Source organism: Heterodontus francisci, chromosome 3, assembly GCF_036365525.1.
Source record: "Heterodontus francisci isolate sHetFra1 chromosome 3, sHetFra1.hap1, whole genome shotgun sequence".
NCBI lineage: Eukaryota > Metazoa > Chordata > Chondrichthyes > Heterodontiformes > Heterodontidae > Heterodontus > Heterodontus francisci.
Window position 1 is genome coordinate 42,062,699 of NC_090373.1, and position 24,357 is coordinate 42,087,055.

Sequence of the window (24,357 nt, forward strand, 5' to 3'; positions counted from 1 at the left end):
TGCAGGTAGTGGTGTTCCCATGCACCTGCTGCCCTTGTCCTTCTAGGTGGGAGAGGTCGTGGGTTTGGAATGTGCTGTCGAAGGAGCTTTAGTGAGTTGCTGCAGTGCATCTTGTAGATGGTACACACTGCTGCCACTATGCGTGGTGGAGGGAGTGAATGTTGAAGGTGGTGAATGGGTGCCAGTCAAGTGTCAAGCTTTGTCCTGGATGGTGTCAAGCGTCTTGCGTGTTGTTACAGCTATTCAGGCAAGTGGAGAATATTACATCACACTCCTGACTTGTGCCTTGTAGATGTGGACAGGTGCTGGGGAGTCAAGAGGCAAGTTACCCGCCACAGAATTCCCAGCCTCTGACCTGCTCTTGTAGCCACAGTATTTATGTAGCTGGTCCCATTCAATTTCTGGTCAATGGTAACCCCCAAGATTTTGATAATGGGGGATTCAGTGAAGGTCATGCCATTGAACATCAAGAGGAGATGGTTGGATGCTCTCTTCTTTGAGATGGTCATAGCCTGGCACTTGTGTGGTATGAATGTTACTTGCCACTTATCAGCCCAAGTCTAGATGTCCAGGTCTTGTTGCATCTGGACATTGGCTGCTTCAGATTCTGAGGCGTTGTAAATGTTGCTAAACATTGTGCAATCATCAGCGAGCATCCCGACTTCTGACAGTATGATGGAGGGAAGGTCACTGATGAAGCAGCTGAAGATGGTTGGGCCTCGGACACTTCCCTGAGGAATTCCTGCAGTGATGTCCTGGAACTGAGATGATTGACCTCCAACAACCACAACCATCTTCCATCATGCTAGGCATGACTCCAACCAGTGAAAAGTGTTCCCCGCTTCCCATTGACTCCAGTTTTGCTAGGGTTCTTTGATGCTGCCTTAGTATATTCAGCTCTTTTGTCCATGTTTGGACCAAGGCTGTAATGAGGTTAGGAGCCTGGTGCGATTCTAGTGCCTAGATCGGTCAGGTGGCACCCCCTCAATGCCCTCCTGCAAGGGTCTCTTTCATTGGTTGTAGTATAAGGTCCTAAAAGGGTTAATATTTGAGGCAGTGAGAATAAACCCTCCCATGCAGTGACAATGTAGACACAAGGATATTAGGTTGGCAAGAAGCTAGAAGAAGCACAGATGTGCTAGCTAGACAGGCTTGTGGAGAGTGTAAATAATTATATGTATATAATAAATGAGTTATTCTTTAACCCCACAACACTCTCTCTATTCTATAATACACGACAGTGGTCTGCTGCGCTCTCCATAGCATGGCCCTCCAGAGAGGTGTGGACCTTGAGGACAGTGAGGCCCTGGAAGGAGACAGGTTACCCGGGGAGGAGCAGGAGGTAAGAGGAGGAGGAAGAGGGTGTGGGGAGGGGGCGAATAACACTGAACAGAGATATGCCCCTGCCACCCTCCAGGAAGATCATCTCCTTTCTCTTCCTCATGCCCTGCAGCATTAAATCCAAGTGGGCATAGATGAAGTGAGGGTCTTCTCTGCCCCTAGTGCCAGGCCTTCTGGTGCTTTGGAAGGAGATCTCTCCCTCAGGACAACCAGTAGCCTCAGTGGTGTCTACCGTGGGAGTCTACATGAGCCCCACACTTGATCTGAACCACTGTCAATTTCTATCCCACTGGTTCTAAGAGGACAGGAAACCTGTCTCTATACCAATTAAGGGCTTTACCCATTTGAAAATTGCAATCTGAATCAGCTTCCCACAGGAGGCAGGTTTCTGATCCAAAACCCGACCCAGTTCCTGTTTCCCGCCACAACTTTGAAAATCCTGTCTTCTGTTTCTCTCTCCACAGATGCTGCCAGACCTGAATATTTCCAGCATTTTCTACTTTTACTTCTGTTAGGATACTGGTTTACAAAAAAATGTTTTTATGACTTTGGAGCAAGTAAGTACAATCGTTGTGCAATTGAAAAATGGCTTGTCTGACACCATTCACTACTGTTTTACACCGTGCTTTTATCCTTTGAATAATGAAACTCCTTTGTAATTTTTAACATGAACACACAAGGGCTGTTGCAGCTATAAAATATTTTCCATATCTTTAGTGTTGAATGTAATAAAGTGACATTGTAAAGATATACATTGGCACAAAACATTTCTTTTTTTTTTTGGAAAAATGATGTTTCAGCATCTATGCAAGCTAAGGAATGTACCTACAGTTCTCAAAGAAATAGTTTTATCCAATTCTAAATAAACATTTCGTTTGAGACTGCACACAGCAACGGGAGAGCTCTTCAAGGTTCGGAGTTTGAATCCAGGCCAGATTGATGGGATCCTACAGACTCTGAGGGGTTCAAGGCACAAACCAGTTGATCTGCCTCCAAATTGACAAATTCACACAGAGAAGCCACTGAGATGGCATTAAAAATGGAATTATCACACTGATACAGCAGAGGGCGATCTCTGAGTTTGGCACTCATATACAAAATATAGGTATATGAAAGCCTTTTCTGAAATACATATAAATTGTGGTAAAACTTAATACCATGCCAATTTGCTTTGTTGAATGATAATTTTCTTTAATCCACTGACTGGAAATTTGAATTTATATTTTTTAAAGAAATTTTAAAAAGAACAGATAAAAGATGACTTTGCTAGCAGCTGAAGATGGCCACTTAATTTGCAACACTGTATCCTACATTGCAAGGCCGGTGAGGAGGGAGACAAAATGTCTGCTCATTCCAGCAAGAACCAAGACCCAGGAAGTTTAATGGGACTGCTTGTTCTTTTTTGTTTAGCCAGAAGAAATACTGCTTACTACTATGCTTGAATTACTAGGTGGCTGTCATGTGACAAGACCGCCACCACCCCCTCCCCACACACCCTGTGGTTTTAAACTCAGGTTTCTCTGCAGTAGCAGAGAAAAGCATCTGGACTCTGACACGTGCAGAACCAAGTGTGGATCCCTTGCTCTCTCCCCATTGCAGCTTGCAAGCTTCAAATCCTGCCTGTTGACTGACCACCTTTGCATACTCTGGCTACAATCAGAAACCCCATTGGAGGAAATAATCTGCACTGCTGTCTCCAAGAGACCCACTGAACCAGTCATCTACCTCTTCAAACTAAAAGCCTTAGGACCACCAAACTCAGCTAGAAGCCAGCTGAATCATTAAACCCCACAGACTGTATACCCCTTTTTAGTATGGACTGTAACTCAACCAATCTACCCATCACACTCTGTAACCTAATTGTGTGTGTGTAAACCTCTTGTGAGTGAAAGTTGGCACATTGTTTATTATTTTAATTAGTTTGGTTTAGGCAAAATAAAGTTAACCTCTTTCTTAGTTAAACTCAAGAAACCCTGTCTGATTACTTACTTGTTATGATCATAACAAGAACCAATCAAACACATACTGAATTGGCCAGTACTTCCACTTTAAGAAAGAACTAAATCTATTGTAGTCAAAGAGAGGGAAAAGAGGGAAGCCCTTTGACCCCTCATCACTTGACCGTAACACTTACCCAATATGTGACAGCTTTAAATTAAGCTTTTCATGTCTACAACAAACTGTGGCTCAGTGATAGCTCTCATTCCTCTGAGTCTGAGCTGTGGTTTCATAGTCCCACATCTGAGACTTGAACCCATACCTATGCTGGCAGTTCAGCGTAGTACTGAGGGAGGTCTGTACTGTAAAAGGTGCCATCTTACAGATGATATGCTAAACCATTGGAGTCTACCCTCTCAGGTGGATATAAAAGATTCCATGGGACTACTTCGAAGAAGAGCAGGGAGGTTATCCTTGGTGTCCTGACCAATAACCTAATCATCGTCACTGAAACTGATTACCTGGTCATTGTCATATTGTCGTTTGTGGAAGCTGGCTGTGTGCAAGTTGGCTGCCATGTTTCCTATGGTACAACACAACAAAGAGTACGTCATTGGCTGTGAAGAGCTTTGAGATGTTGTGCTGTCATGAAAGACACTATATAAGTGCATGTTTTTCTTCTTGTCATTAAGCAAATTGTGGGTGAGATATGCCAGTCAATAATGTACCAGAAGCACAGGTTCACACCAAAGAGGCAAACCTTCCACAATAAAATAAAGAGGAATACTTCAAATGCTGGAATTCTGAAACAACAAAAGAAAATATAAAAATTAAACAGCCGGCCAGTTAGCATCTATAAAGAAGAAAAAGATCATAACAATTCAGTTGTGTTCCTGACATTGATCTGATAAAGGCCACACACCAGAAAAGTGTGTATCTTTGCATTTGCTCTCTGACCTGTTCTTTATTTCTAGCACTTCCTGTTTATATTTCAAGCAGACCCTCTGTAATCCCTCATAATCATGCCCAGAGCTAAGAGAAATGTCAGCAATGTCATTTGTGAAATTTATGGCGCTATGTTTATTTTCTGAGCGACATATATTAAAATGGATTACACTTTTGCACCAAGGAAGTAACTGTCAATCCTATTGAGTGGTGCTTGCCCACTCTGAGGGCTTCACATTATCACAGGTAGTGAAGGTTTAGTTAGCGCTGCAGGATACTTAACAGCCATGACAAGATGCTTATTATGTGCAATTTATCACAGAAAGATTTCAGTGCATTTCTCCTACATTATATACAGCATTAGCCACTTATCAGGAACAATGAAACTGCAACTGTTTTTTAATTGAAATCTTGAAATGAATCTCAACTGCACAGGGGTGCCAGAGGGTCATCCACTTAGTCATAGAATTTTAAAAATAAATGGTTAAGGGCAAGAAAACTATGTGTACAAAGTCATCAATTCAAGTGGCCGTACTCCATATGAGATTGAAAAGAAAATAGTCAGGATTCCTGCTCCTATCTAATGAAAACTTGAAAAATGTGTCTGTGTGTACCTTGTGTAAGATCAACAACAGCCTCAACTCTGACCTCAGCCCCAATACCCAATATTGAAGAATGGCCGCCCATGAAATCATGCACATTTTATAAATTCAAACAGAAAAGCACCACTGTTTGTTGATGAGTGGCTAAGATGGCGTAAAATGTTCGAGAAAGAAACTCAAGCTTTATAATAGTGAACGCAGGAAATGTTGTACTTAAGACACAAGTGCAAGCAAGGCATAAATCATCCCATGCCATTGCCTCTTGCCTACCCCTTAATTCTGCTCCAACCACAGACAACATTCAAGGATCATGAAACCTAGGTCACCTGCCTCCACCTCATGACAACTGCGGAAAAGGTGATGAGCTTACGTGACATACACATTCCTGATGCTTGTGTGCATGTGTACGCAGAATAAATCTTTCCCATAGTTTACATTGTGTGACTCAGGAAAAGAGAGTAAACAGAGACAAAAAATAAAATAAAAAGATTCTGTTGTGGTAGCTAGCACATTTATTAGCCCCCCTCACCCCCTTACGCACACATCCACACAAACCCGACATTCTCGCCTCGCCAATTTTCTTCCCATCCTCTTCTAAAAGCATTTAACATAGAAACATAGAAAATAAGAGCAGGAGTAGGCCATTCAGCCCTTTGAGCCTGCTCCGCTATTCATTATGATCATGGTTGATTATCCAACTCAGTGGCCTGTTCCTGCTTTCGCCCCATACCCGTTGATCCCTTTAGACCCAAAAGCTATATCTAACTCCTTCTTGAAAATGTACAATGTTTTGGCCTAAACAGCTTTCTGTGGTAGCAAATTCCATAGGCTCACCACCCTCTGGGTGAAGAAATGACTCCTCATCTCAGTCCTGAAAGGTTTATCCCATATCCCTAGACTATGACCCGTGGTTCTGGACTCCCCCACCATCGGGAACATCCTTCCTGCATTTACCCTGTCAAGTCCTGTTAGAATTTTATAGGTTTCTATGAGATCCCCCCCTCACTCTTCTGAACTCCAGTGAATATAATCCTAACCGACTCAATCTCTCCTCATATGTCAGTCCCGCCATCCCAGGAATCAATCTGGTAAACCTTCGCTGCACTCCCTCTGTAGCAAGAACATCCTTCCTCAGATAAGGAGACCAAAACTGCACACAATATTCCAGGTGTGGTCTCACCAAGGCACTGTATAATTGCAGCAAGACATCCCTGCTCCTGTACTCGAATCCTCTCTCTACGAAGGCCAACATACCATTTGCCTTTTTTACTGCCTGTTGGACCTGCATGCTTACCTTCAGCGACTGATGTACAAGAACACCCAGGTCTCGCTGCATATTCCCCTCTCTTATGCTGCAGTACAATTTCATGAGCACCTCACTCAGCTGGGCATTCTTCAATTTTGAGCCCAGACAATGAAGAGCAGCAGGGCTATTCAACTGTGGGGCTTCACAGCTGAGCACAAAGCTGCGCTGACCTGGCCAACAGACAGCCAATGCAGCTGAGAATAGCAAGTGCCCACAGACTAGGGATTGAGTCAGTAATGTTCTGATCTGTAGGCCTCAGTTCCACATTAGGCAGTGCTTTTAGCCACAGAGTGTCCTATATCTGGTGTCCGTAATGAGCTAGCTTAGTTGGTACCATTTAAGTTGCATGACCAACTCGAAAGGTTTTGACGGATCCATGGTAAATCCAGGTACTTTATAGTGTAAAGCATCAAGTCAGTGACAGGCTTTGGTGATCAGACCCATTCAACATTGCATTTAAAATAAGGAATAAGGTACAAGGGTGGAAACAAATCAAAGGGTTCAGGTAATATCATAACTGTGAAGTTTATGTTGCACTTGCAGAAGAACAAGCCTCCCTCCAAAACAATTGTGAAATAAAGGCAAAACTAAAGACCATGCCAAGGGAGAAATACATTTAAATACACACAAGTCTTCAAATTCTTGAAACTTATGCCATTCATTTCTTTGGCAGCTTTTATTTTATTTTTCTCACTGTTTCCCCATCTTGTCACATACCATTGCTAACAGATTTCTTGGAAATGATATAAAATTACTGCACCTCTCAGAACAAATCCTTAAAGCCATTGATGTGGCTAAATTGAATCAGTCTTGTAATGCAGCACCTTAAGTAGTTCTTCCAATTTTTCAGTACATAGATATATTCCACTCTCTTCTTGCCATCTTCAATTTTAACCTGCTCTAATGAGTAGGCTTGAAGAATGTCTGTCAGAAACTGCTGAGATCCTTCGTTAAATAAGCAGATCGTGCTCCGATTATGTCACCAGGGCCCGACTGCTATTTTAACCATTGGCCTGCGTGGGGAGGCAGTAGTGGCTTTCTGACCAGGTCAACCTTGCAGGAAGAGCAGTCATGGTCAGAAGAGGCCCAAGAACTAAGGATGTGTTGGAGTGTAACTCCAGGCCACACCACAAAAGTTGAGGCCTTCTCTCGGGTCCCAGACTTCATTCTCATGAGACCCTCTTGAATGCCCCCATCTTTGATTTACCTGAGTTTTCGGGGCCGTTCCTTTCATCTACAGTACTGGCCTCCTGTTATCCGACATTGCACTCCCAAACATGACGTGGGCGGGCAACTGACTGGGGGCATGCAGCTGTTAAAATGTCCCGGGCCTCATGCTGCAGAGGTCAGGACAATTTGTCACCTGCCTTGACCGCCACCAACCCCCTCATCCCCCCCACCACTCCACCTCTTCTCCGATTCCCACCCAGGGTCAAAATTGGGGCCAATGTCCATCTTTGGCTGCAGTAATTCGACCAATTCACTCCTTATCCATTCAGCCACATGAATCCCTCATTTGATTAGTCCTCAGCATCATAACGCAGAATTACAGAATTGTTACAGCGCAGAAGGAGGCCATTCAGCCCATCATGTCTTATTCGGCTCCTAATGAGCAATTTACCTAGAGTCACTCCCTCGCCTTCTCCCCATAACACTGCACAGTCTTCCTTTTCATATAACAGTCTGATTCCCTTCTGAATGCTTCAATTGAATCTGCCTCCACCACACTCCCAGGCAGAGCATTCCAGATCTTAACCACTGGCTGCGTGAAAAAGATTTTCCTCATGTCATTTTTGCTTCTCTTACCCATTACTTTAAATCTGTGCCCTCTCGTTCTCGCTCCTTTCATGAGTATAAACAGTTTCTCCCAATTTACTCTGTCCAGCCCCCTCATGATTTTGAATACCTCTATCAAATCTCTGCTCAGCCTTCTCTTCTCCAAGGAAAACAGTCCCAATTTTTGCAATTTAGTTTCATAACTGAAGCTCCTAATCACTGGAATCATACTCATGAATCTTTTCTGCACCCTCTCTAACGCCTTCACATCCTTCCTAAAGTGCGGCGCCCAGAACCGGACGCAATACTCCAGCTGAGGCCAAAATAGTGTCTTATACAAGTTCAACATAACCTCCTTGCTGTTGTACTCTATGCCCCTATTAATAAAGCCCAGGATATTGTATGCTTTATTAACCTTGCTTTAAGGGAAGCCGATAACAGCAAATAGTTTTCAAGTGTTTCCTCAAGGTTCTATCTTGCTGTGACACTGAACTAGCCCTTAAGTGCAACAGCATATTCACATCTACGCTTTGCATGCTGCAAAATGGAGGAACCTGTTCATATTTTGGCTCAGCAGTAGTGAGGGGCCAAAATGATGTTGTTTTGATTGTCTTTAGAAAAGCTGAAAGAATGACTGATGAGAAGATGCTTTGGAAATTAGGCAGGAGTAAGCACAGCTGGAAATGGACATTGAATAAAAGTGGTTTGAATTCTGATGCTGCACTTGGCAGAGAGTGCAATAAAAGCAGGCCATTTAAACCCAACCATTCACCCTTTGAATAGAAAGGTTATGATTTCACAATCTGAAACGCAGGTGTTCCCCTTTCATTCTGCAGAGCTTCCTCTGAAGGCTATAGTGCGAGAGTGACAACCCTGAAGTATGAACAAATCAACACTCTTTTCCCCAGTTGCAGTGACAACAATGCTGTCAGTGGTGGATACAATAAGGACATGCTGGTTCCATTCTGGATTCTGACCAGAGGTGGATGAGCCATCATCCACCTGCACAGTGATGTGACGTGCTTTCAGTTTACGGGCATGCAAGATTTCCCCTCATCATCAGGGGAGGTCGGTGGCTGACTGCTGAAGCTACAAGATTCCCAAATGACAATAGTACTAAAACTTAATTCACAATAAAGGAAAGGCTTACTATACGTAATTCTCACATGCATGTTGTTTTCCTTTTCCAGTCACATCTCTTTACTATCCATTCGGCACAATAAAGAACCCTTGCATTTTACTGAGCCATTACCAATGATCAGTAATGTAAAAGCTTAGTAATGTTAAAAGGGATAAGCGAGACTGGATTGAGTTCTATTCTTTGAGGTGTTTGTGTAAAATTATCTAATTCCTCATGTTATCCCTCTTCTATCTGAAACACAAAGATTGCACTGAGCTCTATCTTTTTAGTGTCAGTGTAGCAGAAATTCTAGTACAATTGGATTTTTTTGAGCTGCTGTCCTTTGTTCAGCTTCTTGCTGATGTTGAAGTTTGGCAGTCTGCCACTGGACTTGGGATAACATTTAAAGAACTTAAGAAAAAAGTCAAGAATGATGGAAGGTCATTTGGCTCATTTGTAGCTCATCCCTTTTAGTACTTTACTCATGTTTCTGCAAAACCCTCCATTACCTTTTCTGGCAGATTATCTCAAACCTGAATCACCTTTTGAGTAATCTTTTTCTTCCAATGCTTTTATAAATGTATTTCTTAATTTAAATGGATGTGCTATTATCCTAAAATCATATCTGACCTTGAAGTAAGATCTGGATGACCTTATCTACACCATTTAATACTTTATGATGTTCTGATTTCTTCAACCCCCTTCTCTGTCGGCTGCAGAAAACAAAGCTCTAATTTTTTTCTCAACTATTTACATGTGTGTTTTGGATCATTCTTGAAGCTTTTCCCTGACTGTCTCGAATACATGCACATTCTTTTTAAGGCAAGGTGGCCAAAACTGTATTCAGTAATCCAAGAAGCATAACTTCTGTAGATTTGTACTCCACATGTGTGGCTGGGCATCCTAATTTAAATTATTCATTATTTCTCATTATTGCTCCCAGGCTCCTATCAAAATTTCCATGTGTTCAATTAATTCACTTCATTGTAAATCTGGTAGCTCATGTTTTTATGCAATGTGCAATACTTTACATTGGCAAGCACTAAATTTAATTTGGCATTTACCTGGCCAAATAGATAACAACTTGAAATATTGGTTACAATCCTATTTTAGTCCTGCCTGTATGCTTAACAAGTTTCCAATTTGTTAGCTATGTAGATAAAAAAAATATAGGCATCTGAGCACTGACCCCTTGCAGTACTTCAATCAACATCTCCTCCAGTCTGATATTCCAGCTATCACACGTTTTGCCTGTTTCCTATTGAAAGTTTGTTTAAATTTTATTGGTAATGTCTAAAAAGGAATTGAGGAACAAAAACAAAAAATGTAGGGAAATACTCAGCAGGTCTGGCAGCTTCTGAGGAGAGAGAAGCAGAGTTAACATTTCAGGTCAGTGACCTTTCATCAGAACGAGCAAAGGTTAGAAATGTAATAGGTTTTAAGCAAATAAAGTGGGGGTGGGGCAAAAGAAAACAAAAGGGAAGGTGTTGATAGGACAGAGGATCACAGAGAATAACTGAGGAGGAGGTCATGGGGCAAAAGCAAAGAGTGTGTTAATAGTGTGGTGAGAAACAAAACACTCGTGCAGAAAGGGTGTTAAATGACAGAATAATGAAAGCCCTAGCCAAAAGCACAAACATGGAAAAAAACAGTGGGCAGGCACATGGTAAAACAAATTGAATGATGAAACAAACCAAAATAAAATGAAATAAAAATAAAAAAGTAAAATGAAAAATAAAAAAGGGGAGGGCAGTCATGCTCTGAAATTATTGAACTCAATGTTCAGTCCGGCAGGCTGTAGCATGCATAATCGGTAAATGACGTGCTGTTCCTTGAGCTTGCGTTCATGTTCACTGGAACACTGCAGCAAGCCCAGGACAGAGATGTGGGCATGAGAGCAGGGGGGCGTTGTGTTGAAATGGCAAGTGACAGGAAGGTCAGGGTCATGTTTTCGGACTGAGTGGAGGTGTTCCACAAAGCTGTCACCCAATCTGTGTTTGGTCTTCCCAATGTGGAGGAGACCGCATTGTAAGCAATGAATAAGGTATACCAAATTGAAAGAAGTACAAATAAATCGCTGCTTCACCTGAAAGGAGTGTTTGGGGCCTTGGATAGTGAGCAGAGAGGTGGTAAAAGGGCAGGTATTACACCTCCTGTGATTGCATGGGAAGGTGCTGTATGAAGGGGATGAGGTGTCAGGGGTAATGGAGGAGTGGATCAGGGTGTCGTGGAGGAAACGATCCCTTCAGAATGCTGACAGGGGAGGGGATGGGAAGATGCGTTTGGCATGGCATCACACTGGATGTGGCAGAAATGGCAGAGGATGATCCTTTGGATGTGGAGACTGGTAGGGTGGAAAGTGAGGACAAGGGGAACCCTGTCGTGGTTCTGGGAGGGAGAGGCAGAGGTGAGGGAAATGGGCCGGACACAGTTGAGTCATAGCGTTATACAGCACAGAAACAGGCCCTTCGGCCCATCACGTCTGTGCTGGCCATTAAGTGCCCATCTATTCTAATCTCATTTTCCAGCACTTGGCCCATAGCCTTGCATGCTATGGCATTTCAAGTGCTCATTTAAATACTTCTTAAATGTTGTGAGGGTTCCTGCCTCTACCACCCCTTCAGGCAGTGTGTTCCAGATTCCAACCATCCTGTGGGGGAAATTTCTTTTCCTCAAATCCCCTCCAAACCTCCTGCCCCTTACCTTAAATCGATGCCGCCTGGTTAGTGACCTCTCCGCTAAGGGAAAAAGTTTCTTCCTATCTATCCTATCAATGCCCCTCATAATTTTGTATCCCTCAATCAGGTCCCCCCTCACCCTTCTCTGCTCTAAGGAAAACAACCCTAGCCTATCCAGTCTCTCTTCATAGCTGAAATGCTCCAGCCCAGGCAACATCCTGCCAAATCTCCTCTGCACCCTCTCCAGTGCAATCACATCCTTCCTATAGTGTGGTACCCAGAACTGTACACAGTACTCCAGCTGTGGCCTAACTAGTATTTTATACAGCTCCATCATAATCTCCTTGCTCTTATATTCTATGCCTCGGCTAATAACGGCAAGTATCCCATATGCCTTCCTAACCACCTTATCTACCTGTGCTGCTGCCTTCAGTGATCCATGGAAAAGTACACCAAGGTTCCTCTGACCCTCTGTACTTCCTAGGGTCCTACCATCCATTGTATATTCCCGTGCCTTGTTTGTCCTCCCAAAATGCACCACCTTACACTTCTCAGGATTAAATTCCATTTGCCACTGCTCCGTCCATTTTACCAGCCCATCTATATCATCCAGTAATCTAAGGCTTTCCCCCACACTATTTACGACACCACCAATTTTAGTGTCATCTGCGAACTTACTGATCACACCTCCTATATTCACGTCTAAATCATTAATGTACACTACAAACAGCAAGGGTCCCAGCACCAATCTCTGCGGTACACCAATGGTCACAGGCTTCCAATCGCAAAAACAACCCTCGACCAAAACCCTCTGCCTCCTGCCACTAAGCCAATTTTGGTTCCAATTTGCCAAGGATCCCATGGGCTCTTATCTTAGAGTCGTAGAGAAATATAGCACTGAAACAGGCCCTTCAGGCCAACGAGTCCACGCCGACCATCAACCACCCATTTATACTAATCCTACATTAATCCCAGTTTTCCCTCTCACATCCCCACCTTCCCTCAATTCTCCTACCACCTACCTACACTAGGGACAATTTTTACAGTGGCCAATTTACCTTATCGACCCGCAAGTCTTTGGCATGTGGGAGGAAACCAGAGCACCCAAAGGAAACCCATGCGATCACGGGGAGAACTTGCAAACTCCACACAGGCAGTACCCAGAACCGAACCCGGGTTACTGGAGCTGTGAGGCTGCGGTGCTAGCCACTGTGCCTCTTCTTAACCAATCTCCCATGCGGGACCTTATCAAAAGCCTTACTGAAGTCCATGTAGACTACATCAACTGTTTTACCCTCATCTACACATCTAGTCACCTCCTCAAAAAATTCAGTCAAGTTTGTTAGACAGGATCTCCCCCTGACAAAACCATGCTGACTATCCCTGCTTCTCCAAGTGGAGGGCCCAATCAACCACAGTGGGGCTGAATCCTCGGTTCGGGAAAAAGGAAGACATATCAAAAGCGCTGTTGTGGAAGGTTGCATCATCAGAGCAGATGCGTCGGAGACAGATTATTTTTTATTTTTATTTCATTTTGTTTCATCATTTAATTTTTTTTACCTTGTGCCTGTTTGTGCTTTTGGCTAGGGCTTTCATTATTCTGTCATTTAACACCCTCTCTGCACTAATGCTTTGTCTTTCACTACACCATTAACACACTCCTTGCCTTTGCCCCATGACCTCCTTGTCAGTTATTCTCTGTGACCCTCTGTCCTATCAACACTTTCCCTTTTGTTCTCTTTTGCCCCACCCCCACTTTATTTGCTTAAAACCTTTTCTAACCTTTGCCAGTTCTGATGAAAGGTCACGGATCTGAAACGTTAACTCTGCTTCTCTCTCCACAGATGCTGCCAGACCTGCTGAGTATTTCCCAGCACTTTTGGTTTTAATTTCAGATTTCCAGCATCTGCAGTATTTTGCTTTGATTTTAAGGAATTGAGGAAATTTGTCAAGCAGCACCTTTGCTTTTTAAATCTTGTCCTGGCTGTTCCTTGTTAAGCTATTGCTATGCAGGTTCCCATCACATCTTGGGAGTTCTGGCTCTGGCACCGGAGGCACTTGGTGTAATTTATGTCAAAAATGTTACTAATAAGTTAGAAATAGCTCTCAAGCAGCTAAACTCACTCAACAGCAGAGCTAGGGGATGCAGATGATAATTCAGATAAAACATGTCAACTAGAGTGCTTTAGACATTGTGGCGCTGATACCAACAGGGTGGCAGTAGCTGTGTTGGAGGCAGGAAGTTTAGAGATTGGGTAACAAAACAGTAGCTCCCGGCGATCCATCCTGGGGGTGATTAAAATTACCCTTTCCCAGTAAGTTAGTTGAGAGAGTTTCCAACATACAGTTACACATTTTACTGTTGGGATGACCTTTTTATTTGAACCCAGCATGGGGTGCATGCTGACATCCCCCCTTTAGGAGTATAATTTATATTGACATGCCTATGGGCAAATCATTGAACAAGGAAGTAGCCAGGGATCATTTCCTCAGAATACAAGGGGAAACTGGTGAAAGGGACACATGTAAATTCAGTCCAGTTGGGTCTGGGGAGGGAGCCCATCGTAAGCTCAGAGCAAGCAAAAACAAGAGGATTAACCAAAAAAGGAGTAAAGTCGCCAAGTAACACAGGGTAGTGAATTATAGAATGGTAACAGCACAGAAGGAGGCCATTTGGCCCATCGTGTCTGTGCTGGCTCTCTGCAAGAACAACTCACCTAATTCTACTCCTCCGCCTTTTCCCCATGCACCTGCAAACTTTTTCTCTTCAGATAATTAGTAGCCTTCGGACTCAACACTGAGTTCAACAATTTTGGACTGTAACCTCTGCTCCCAATTTGCTTCCTCTTTGCCGGTTTCAGATTTGCCAGTGTGGAATGATTTATTAACTTAATTATAGAAACATAGAAACATGGAAAACAGGAGCAGGAGTAGGCCATTTGGCCCTTCGAGCCTGCACCGCCATTCAACAGGATCATGGCTGATCATCCAAACTCAGTACCCTGTTCCCGCTTTCTCCCCGTATCCCTTGATCTCTTTAGTCCTAAGAACTATATCTAACTCTTTCTTGAATATATTTAATGATTTGGCCTCAACTGCTTTCTGTGGTGGAGAATTCCACAGGTTCACCACTCTCTGGGTGAAGTAATCTCTCCTCACCTCAGTCCTAAATGGCTTACCCCTTATCCTTAGACTGTGACCCCCTGGTCCCGGACTCCCCCACCATCGGGAACATCCTTCCTGCATCTAGTCTGTCCAGTCCTGTTAGAATTTTGTAGGTTTCTATGAGATCCCCTCTCGTTCTTCTAAACTCTAGCGAATACAAGCCTAATCAACCCAATCTCTCCTCATATGTCAGTCCTGCCATCCTCGGAATCAGTCTGGTGAACCTTCGCTGCACTCCCTCCATAGCAAGAACATCCTTCCTCAGATAAGGAGACCAAAACTGCACACAATACTCCAGATGTGGTCTCACCAAGGCCTTGTATAATTGTAGCAAGACATCCTTGCTCCTGTACTCGAATCCTCTTGCTATGAAGGGCAACATGCCATTTACCTTCTTGTCTGCTGCACCTGCATGCTTACTTTCAGTGACTGGTGCACAAGTACACCCAGGTCTCGCTGCACTGTCCCCTTTCCCAATCTATCGCCATTCAGATTATAATCTGCCTTTCTGTTTTTGCCACCAAAATAGATAACCTCACATTTATCCACATTATACTGCATCTGCCATGTATTTTCTCACTCACTCAACCTGTCCAAATCACACTGGTGCTTCTCTGCATCCTCCTCACAGCTCACACTCCCATGCAGCTTTGTTTCATCTACAAACTTGGATATATTACATTTAATTCCCTCATCTATATCATTAACATATATTGTGAACAGCTGGGGTCCTAACACTGACCCCTGCGGTACCCTACTAGTCACTGCCTGCCACTCGGAAAAAGACCCGTTTATTCCTACTCTTTGTTTCCTGTCTGCCAACCAGTTCTCTATCCATGTCCGTACCTTACCCCCAATTCCATGTGCTTTAATTTTGCATGCTAATCTCTTATGTGGGACCTTATCGAAAGCCTTCTGAAAGTCCAAACACACCACATCTACTGGTTCTCCCTTATCCTATTTGTTACATGCTCAAAAAATTCCAGTAGATTTGTCAAGCATGATTTCCCTTTCATAAATCCATGTTTACTTTTTCTGAGCCTGTCATTGTTTTCCAAGTGCTCTGCTATTACATCTTTTATAATGGACTCAAGCATTTTCCCCACTCCTGATGTCAGGCTAACCGGTCTATAATTCCTTGTTTTCTCTCTACCTCCTTTTTTAAATAGTGGGGTTATATTAGCTACCCTCCAATCTGTTGGAACTGTTCCAGCGTCTATAGAATTTTGAAAAATGACCAGAAATGCACCTAATATTTTTTGGGCCACTTCCTTAAGTACTCTGGGATGTAGATTATCAGGCCCTGGGATTTATCGGCCTTCAATCCCATCAATTTCTCGAACACCATTTCCCTACTAATACTGATTTCATACAGTTCCTCCTTTTCACTCGACCCTATGTTCCCCAACATTTCTGGGAGGTAATTTGTGTCCTCCTTTGTGAAGACAGAACCGAAGTAGTAAACAGAGAGAAGGAAAGCTAAATTGTGTGATTCAATTAAAACTGTTACTCAGTAAATTCACTTGCCAGCTATTACATAAAGCAGTTTAACTCCTCACTTTGAGCCTCATCTGACTAAAGTGCTACTGTGCCTCTACTGAAAGATTTCAGGAATGCACATGAGATCAAAAGACACAATATCCTGTTGAGACAGACAAGGGTGTTCAATTTTTAGCCCACCTGGGTTGTGTGTATCATAGTATGGGCACAGTCCTGAACTGTAGGGGCTGAATTTTATGCAGCCGGCGGGGGTCTCAACGGCAGGACCAAAAGGTGAGGGGAACTCCGCCTCAGCCCTTTCCAGGTCCCCTCAGCTATATTTAACGGTGCTTGGACAATTAACTGCTCAGTGCCAGCGTCCCCGTCCCTTTAAGGACGGGGTTCCTGCCTCCAAGGGCTGCTGGCCAATCAGAGGGCTGGCAGCTCAGCAGTCCCAGCAGCACAACTGGGAGCAGTGGCCAGAACTGGAACTGCAGCAGTCACTTGAAGAGGAGCAGCCATGGAACAGGGACTGCAGGTAAGTGAAGCTGGCTTGCTAGGGCCACTCAAGCAGGCCCTGGCCAGGGGTGGGGGTTGGGTAATTGAGGGCAGGGAGTTAGCTGATGTCACAGGGGCAGCCTTTGCCGCTGGAGGTCCGCCGTGGGCCACAGATTGCCCACAGACGAGGGCAGCCGCCCCCAAAAAGTCCACATGGGGGTTGCATTGAGTTACTGGGCAACCTCTCCATATGGTGGAGGACCCCCAATGTCACTGGTAAAATGTCAGCAGCAGCGGGAAGGGCTATTAATTAACCACTTAAGGGCTTCAACTGACCTCTGGGCAGGAAGGCCCTCCTCGGCCGTGCCCACCCTGGGCTAAATTCAAAGGCGTCAGGAAGGTGACGAGCACGCCACACTATTTTATTGCCACCCCGCTCCCCCCCCCCCCCCCAACACCCCCACCCCTGTCTCCGTTCCCGTCCCTCAGAAGCCCATAAAATTGAGCCCTAGATGTGGGGACCTGTAACCGGAGCGACTAGCACCTCTGAACTTGACAGAATATCAAAGCCAGAGCTGAAATTTGTAACAATACCTCTTCAGCCTACCCTTCATCCACTATTAATATTAGCCTAATGGACTTGTAGTTAAATGGGCCAGGTCTGTACGTTTTTTAAACAATGGGTACTAGATTTGCTCACATATAATCCTGAAAAACATCTCTAGTATCCAATTTTCTTTCAATAAGTATAGCCGATTCCCCACAAAGTTCCTTACTAATTCCAGTTCTAATGAAAGGTCACTGACCTGAAACAGTAACTCTGCTTCTCTCTCCACAGATGTTGACTGACCTGCTGAGTATTCCAAGCATTTCTGTTTTTATTTTTGATTTTCAACATCCACAGTATTGCTTTTGTGTCCTTGCTAACTTCCTTCTGTGCCCTGGGGCGTATCTTGTCTGGTTGAGAGGGTTTAATAGGTTAAGGGAAATCAAAGCCACTGTGTACTGCTTTTAAAACCATCTAGGATATTTGTTCTACTTCAATGACTGGCTAAGTATTTCCCTCTCTAGTCATCATATAGTAATTCTTCAGTTTCCCTTCCTCAACTACCATGTTGATTAGAGCTCTAGCTACTTTGTTACTGTTTTAATAGCAAGTATAAGTTCCGTTATATTTAATATCTTTTGCCATAATCATCTTTTACCCTGTTTGCCCCCATTTGGCTTTTTTTAAAGCTTGTTTCAGCATTCTCCTGTACGAAAGCAAGTGAAACAATGCCAACAATAATTTAATCAAAAAGACTCATTATGCTTCACTATTTCAGTGGGCAAGTACATTGGCTGATGTGTCACAAAAAGGAACATTGAAACATAGGAAGATAGGAGCAGGAGTAGGCCATTCAGCCCCTCGAGCCTGTCCCGCCATTCAATGAGATCATGGCTGATCCGCGGCCTAACTACATATACCTGCCTTTGGCCCATATCCATTAATATCTTTGCTTAACAAAAATCTCTCACAGATTTAAAATTAACAACTGTTCTAGCTTCAACTGCTGTTTGTGGGAGAGAGTTCCAAACCTCTCCCACCCTTTGCGTGAAGAAATGCTTCCGAACACCTCTCCTGAACGGTCTGGCCCTAATTTTTAGACTATGCCCCCTAATTTTAGAATCTCCAACCAGTGGAAATAGTTTATCTTTATCTAGCCTGTCTTTTCCAGTTAATATCTTGAAGACTTCGATCAAATGTGAGGTCATGCATTTTGGAAGGTCTAATGCAGGTGGGAGGTATACAGTAAATGGCAGAACCCTGAGGAGTATTGACAGGCAGAGAGATCTGGGCGTACAGGTCCACAAGTCACTGAAAGTGGCAACGCAGGTGGATAAGATAGTCAAGAAGGCATACGGCATGCTTGCCTTCATCGGTCGGGGCATAGAGTATAAAAATAGGCAAGTCATGCTGCAGCTGTACAGAACTTTAGTTAGGCCACACTTAGAATATTGCGTGCAATTCTGGTCGCCACACTACCAGAAGGACGTGGAGGCTTTGGAGAGGGTACAGAAGAGGTTTACCAGGATGTTGCCTGGTCTGGAGGGCATTAGCTATGAGGAGAGGTTGGATAATCTCGGATTGTTTTCACTGGAACGACGGAGGTGGAGGGGCGACATGATAGAGGTTTACAAAGTTATGAGCGGCATGGACAGAGTGGATAGTCAGAAGCTTTTTCCCAGGGTGGAAGAGTCAGTTACTAGGGGACATAGGTTTAAGGTGAGAGGGGCAAAGTTTAGAGGAGATGTGCGAGGCAAGTTCTTTACACAGAGGGTGGTGAGTGCCTGTAACTTGTTGCCGGGGGAGGTGGTGGAAGCAGGTACGATAGCGACGTTTAAGAGGCATCTTGACAAATACATGAATAGGAAGGGAATAGAGGGATACGGACCCCGGAAGTGCAGAAGGTTTTAGTTTAGGCAGGCATCAAGATCGGCGTAGGCTTGGAGGGCTGAATGGCCTGTTCCTGTGCTGTACTATTCTTTGTTTTTTGTTCAGATCACCCCTTAAACTTCTAAATTCTAGCAAAACCATGCCTAAATTGTGTAATCTCTCCTCGTAACTTAACCCCTGTAGTCCAGGTATCATTCTTGTTAACCTCCGTTGCACTCCCTCCAAGGCCAATATATCCTTTCTAAGATGTGGTGCCCAGAATTGCTCACAGTACTTCAAGTGGGGTCTAAAAAGCCAGACAAGCTGTCAAGGTTGGTGGGATCTCTGGTCTGTGCGATGTTAGCTGATCTCAAAATCAGAGCAACAAAAGGAACATCACAGTTAGCTTTAATACCTGTTGGCTGAGTGAGATGCCAAGCATTATTTGCTCCTGATTACTCTCCAGTTACCTCTGCTGCACTGTCCAGGCACACACACCTTGGCATAAGTCACTAACCCCTGCAAAGGAGCTGAGAAGATTGGGTGGAAAGAGGCCACCATACGGGCTTCAGCCAGATACCACTGATCAGACCACCTCAGTATTATTGAAGCAAAGGCAACCTTGCTTGGACTTGCATGGAGAAAACAAATGAATCATGGAAATACAACAAATTATTAAGTACATCTTTCTTAAATAGAGAAACACCAACCCGTTGTATTTTAAACACTCAAATTACATAGAATATACAGCACAGATACAGGCCATTCAGCCCCAATCATTCTGTGCTGGTGTTTACACTCTACATGAATCTCCTCCCATTCTAACAGCCTCATCTCAGCCTTTCAACATATCTTTCTACTCCATTTTCTCTCATACACTCGTCTAGTTTCCTTTTTGAAAGCATCTATGCTATTTGCCTCAATTTCTTCCTGTGGCAGTGAGTTCCATATTCTAACCATTCTGTGAGTAAATAAACTTCTTATTTCCCTATTGGATTGATTAATAATCTAAACATCATTGGTAGCAGCAACAGTTTAAAAAAAGGAAGGTTCCTGGTTTTATGCTGTTCTGTATACATTACAATTGCCAACAGTAATTTGCAGGGTTATCTAATTCCACACCAAAGTTAGCAAGATACTACACACATAAATATTTCAATTATTCTAAAGGAACGTTGACAGCTTTTGGGAAAACAAAGAGAGCAGAAAGCCTGTTGCCTGCTGTTATGTTAAAAAAAAACACATGCAGGGAAGTCATTGCTAATCCAAGTGAATAGATTTTACTCTTGTGACAAGTTAAAGCACAATGACTAATGGAAAATCGTAACAAATATTGTTTAATACCAAAAGTGGTCAACAAAGCCATGGACCTAAGGTGAAGAACTCGATAGTATTTAAATTACAGTGAACACTCAAATGTCTTGTCCATTTTTTAAGCAAATATTTGGACACCTGAGGTGCCGTATTGATGCCTTTAGCTGAACACTGCTCATACAGACGTCACAGTTCAACAGCAGCTATGGCATACCGTGATAAAATACTCAATTTTCGACTTACAATGCAAGTGTATACCAGCGCGGTGCATTTTAAACCCATTACCGATACAATGAGCTACTACTTAATTAGATCAATACACTCATCATGCTCCAATATTTGCACTAAAATTTCAACCATAGTGGCATAAATTTCGTGCAAAAAAAATCACAATACAGAAAGAAAAACATGACAGGGAGGTTTGCAGGAAAGATTTCCCTTTCTGTGCACTGCCCAGGTGATGGTTAATACCCAGGCAGTAAAGCTGAAAATCCACCGCAATGTATCTGTAACAGCACGCACATGAGATACATACATGCAAATCGGGACAGAAAACAGCAGAAGAAAAATAAAGTAGAGAGGTTTGAGGCAGTCTCTGAAGGGGGTTTCTTGTTACTGTTTCTGTGTTTGCAGCTCACTGTAGAGTATTTGATTGTAGACAGCTCTTACTTTTCATTGGGGCCCAGTATTCTTCTTAAACCTTATTCACGTAGGAGACTTTTCCCTCTTTGAGTTTACGTTTCCAAAGCTGGTGAGAACGAGATGAGAGCAGATAGGAGAGAGGTCTTTTCCAGTTCAGGACTGAACAGCTTTCTGAGTTTAAAATTCTGTGGCCAGTTCAAATTCAAAAAACCAACAGCCAGCCAGTCATGTGACTAAACTGGTCTGACCACTTCTTCTATGTACTGGGGAAGCAAGGACTGGGTCCTTTGTTCCAACACTGTTTGCCAGCATGCAAGTGTCTTTCCTGTCAGGGGCCTGGCAATTCCTTGTGATAGGTCCTCTTTTCTTCCCAGCCACAATTTTAAGTTTTAATGTTCATGTGGTGAAATAATGTGTGTCTCAGTCTTGGCAGGTGGGGGGCTTGCCTGACACATGAATAAAATATTGCAAGTTAAGACTCAAATATCAACTGAAATGCATAGGATCCTTAATTCATCATTCACTCAACAAATACCACTTCCGCTCTGTCTCAGTTCCCAGGGAGCCCAAATGGGACTAGTTACCAGTATTCCTTAAACTAAGTGAATCTGACTCATGGGACAATATTTCTTACTGTGTTCCTTCTCCACTTCTGTCCCCACCACCTCAAACCATGGCTCCACCCCACACCTTCCCCAAAGGCTTAGAAATTGCTGTAGTAATGTAGGGCTGTTTTCAGAGTAACTTAAGTGGGGCATGAGTGAAATAGTGCAGATGCTGAATATCTGAAATAAAAACAGAAAATTCTGCAAATACTAAGCAGGTCAGGCAGCATTTGTGGTGAGGGAAACAGAGTTTCATGTCAATGGCTTTTCACCAGAATTGGGAAAAGGTTGGAGATGTAACAGATTTTATTTAAGCAAACACAGAGGCAAGGAAAGGGAAGAGTGTGAAAAAGAACTAAAGGCAAAGTCTGAGATAGGGTCGAACCAGGAGATAGTAAATGATAAAAGGGATGATGGTGCAAGGCAAAACGAGATGGTAATGGGACAAATAAAGAAAGAAACAATGCGTTTAGAGGAGGAATAACAGAAATAGCAGCTGCCATCCAAAAACAAAAAAAAAAATGAGTAAAAAGAATGGGAGCAGAGGTTGTCATCTGAAATTGGTGAACTCAATTTTCAGTCCAAAAGGTGGAAAATTGAAACATGAGGTGCTTATGTTGACTTTCATTGGAACAGTGCAGGAGGCTGAGGACAGAGAGGACAGAGAGGTCAGATTAGGAGTGGAGCGGAGAATTTAAATGACAGGCGACTGGAAGCTCGGGGTCATGCTTATGGACTGAACAGATGTGTTCTGCAAAGCAGTCACTTAATCTTCATTTGGTGTCCCCAGTTTCTTGGAACTGGTTTTTTCTCCTCTGTTTAAAACAGTGTGCCTTTAAGACTTTAAAAACAGTGTGCCTCACAGTGTGCCAGCTGCTGCACCTGTTTCCTCGGCCACAACAGAAGAGAGAGAAGGTCACATGGTGTACTGTAACTTTTAACTGTGGATAAAGACTGGCTTTGACTGGTTTGAGCTAGGGTCCAGCGAAGCATGCTCTGAAGGAAGAAGCTGTCTATTTCTCTTAGCAGAAAAGCTGCATGGAGTTACAGGCTGTTATTGCCTAAAGAGAGGAAACGAACCCCGGAAAAATAACATTTGCTGTCAAGAGGGATTCTCTGTCGTTTGTTTGTGTTTTCTGGAATTCTCAGTAATATTTCTACTGAAAAACTACCAGTTTTAGAACTCAAATAGACCTGTGGCTATACTCCTTGTTAAAAGAACTGTGTGACACCTGCTGCAACCGAAATGCTTCAAATGCCTATCTATTAAAAGACTTTTTGTCAAATTTGTCTGGAGACTTCGAGTGGGATCTGATTCTTCTAATCTGGGACACCTCACCAACCAGGAACGTAACTCACCAGGGCTTACAACCCAGCTACTTATTTTATTCCTAAGAAATATTATTTTTATAACTGGTTAACCATTGATTTTTGGAAGTATATGTATGTGCATTAGGATTAAGAAACAATAAGATGTTATAAAGTCTTTAGATATAAATGTATTTTAATAGTGTTTAAGATTTATTTCATTAATAAATAATTAATTTGTTGTTGTTTAAAGATACCTGGTTTGCTCTGTTTTATTCCGGGGGTTACTAACGTGTTTAATTTGGCTAATTTCTGGGAAGTGCGAAAACTTTAATAACATGCTGCGACATGGGGAGTATTGGGACTGAACAGACAGTGCATTACTTCTGCCGCGGTCATATCACCAGTGTAAAGGAGACTGCATTCTGAGCAGCAAGTACAGTATACTAAATTGAAACAAGTACAAGTAAATTGCTGTGTCACCTGGAAGAAGTGTTTGGGGCCTTGGATGGTGAGAAAAGAGCAGGTAAAAGGGCAGGAATTGTATCTCCTAAACTTGCATGGAAAGATGCCATGGGAAGGGTTGGGGTTGTTGGGGGTGATTGAAGAGTAGGCCAGGGTGTCATGGAGGAAATGGTTCCTTCAGAATGCTGAAAGGGGAGGGAAGGGGAAGATGTGTTTGGTGGTGGCATCACACTGGAGGTGGCGAAATTTGCAGAGGATGATCTGTTGAAAATGGAGGCTGGTAGGGTGAAAGGTGAAGACAAGGGGAACCTTATTGTGGATCTGGGACGGAGGGGAAGGGGTAAGAGCAAAAAAGCTGGAATTGAAATGGGCATAGTTGAGGAACCTGTCAACCACAGTGCGGGGGAATCCTCGTTTGAGGAGAAAGGAAGACATAATGGAAATGCTGGTATGGAAGGTAGCGGATGTAACATCGGTGGAGAAACTGGCAGAAAGAAATTAAGTCCTTACAGGAAATGGGATAGGAGGAAGTGTTGTCAAAGTAGCTGTGGAAGTCAGTAGGCTTATGTTGGATATTGGTCAATAGCTTATCCCCTGAAATGGAGACAGTGAAGTTAAGGAAAGGAAGAGGTGGAAATGGATGATGTAAAGGTGAGAGAAGGGTGGAAATTGGATGAAATTTTCCAGTTTAGAGCGAGAGCAGGAAATGGCACTGAGACAGTGATCAATGTACCGGAAAAGGAGTTGGGAGCAGGGGCT

The 24,357-nt window shown here is 43.3% G+C and overlaps 1 protein-coding gene across 1 annotated transcript in view; it reads right to left on the bottom strand.

The window, feature by feature from the left end:
- Positions 1-4,067: 4,067 nt before the first annotated feature.
- csmd1a (CUB and Sushi multiple domains 1a) overlaps positions 4,068-24,357 on the bottom strand; it is an 880,611-nt gene continuing 860,321 nt past the window's right edge. Inside the window, exon 9 of the mRNA XM_068028481.1 lies at positions 4,068-4,082. Within this exon, the coding sequence (XP_067884582.1) occupies positions 4,068-4,082 (15 nt within the window). The remainder of the gene's footprint in view (positions 4,083-24,357) is intronic.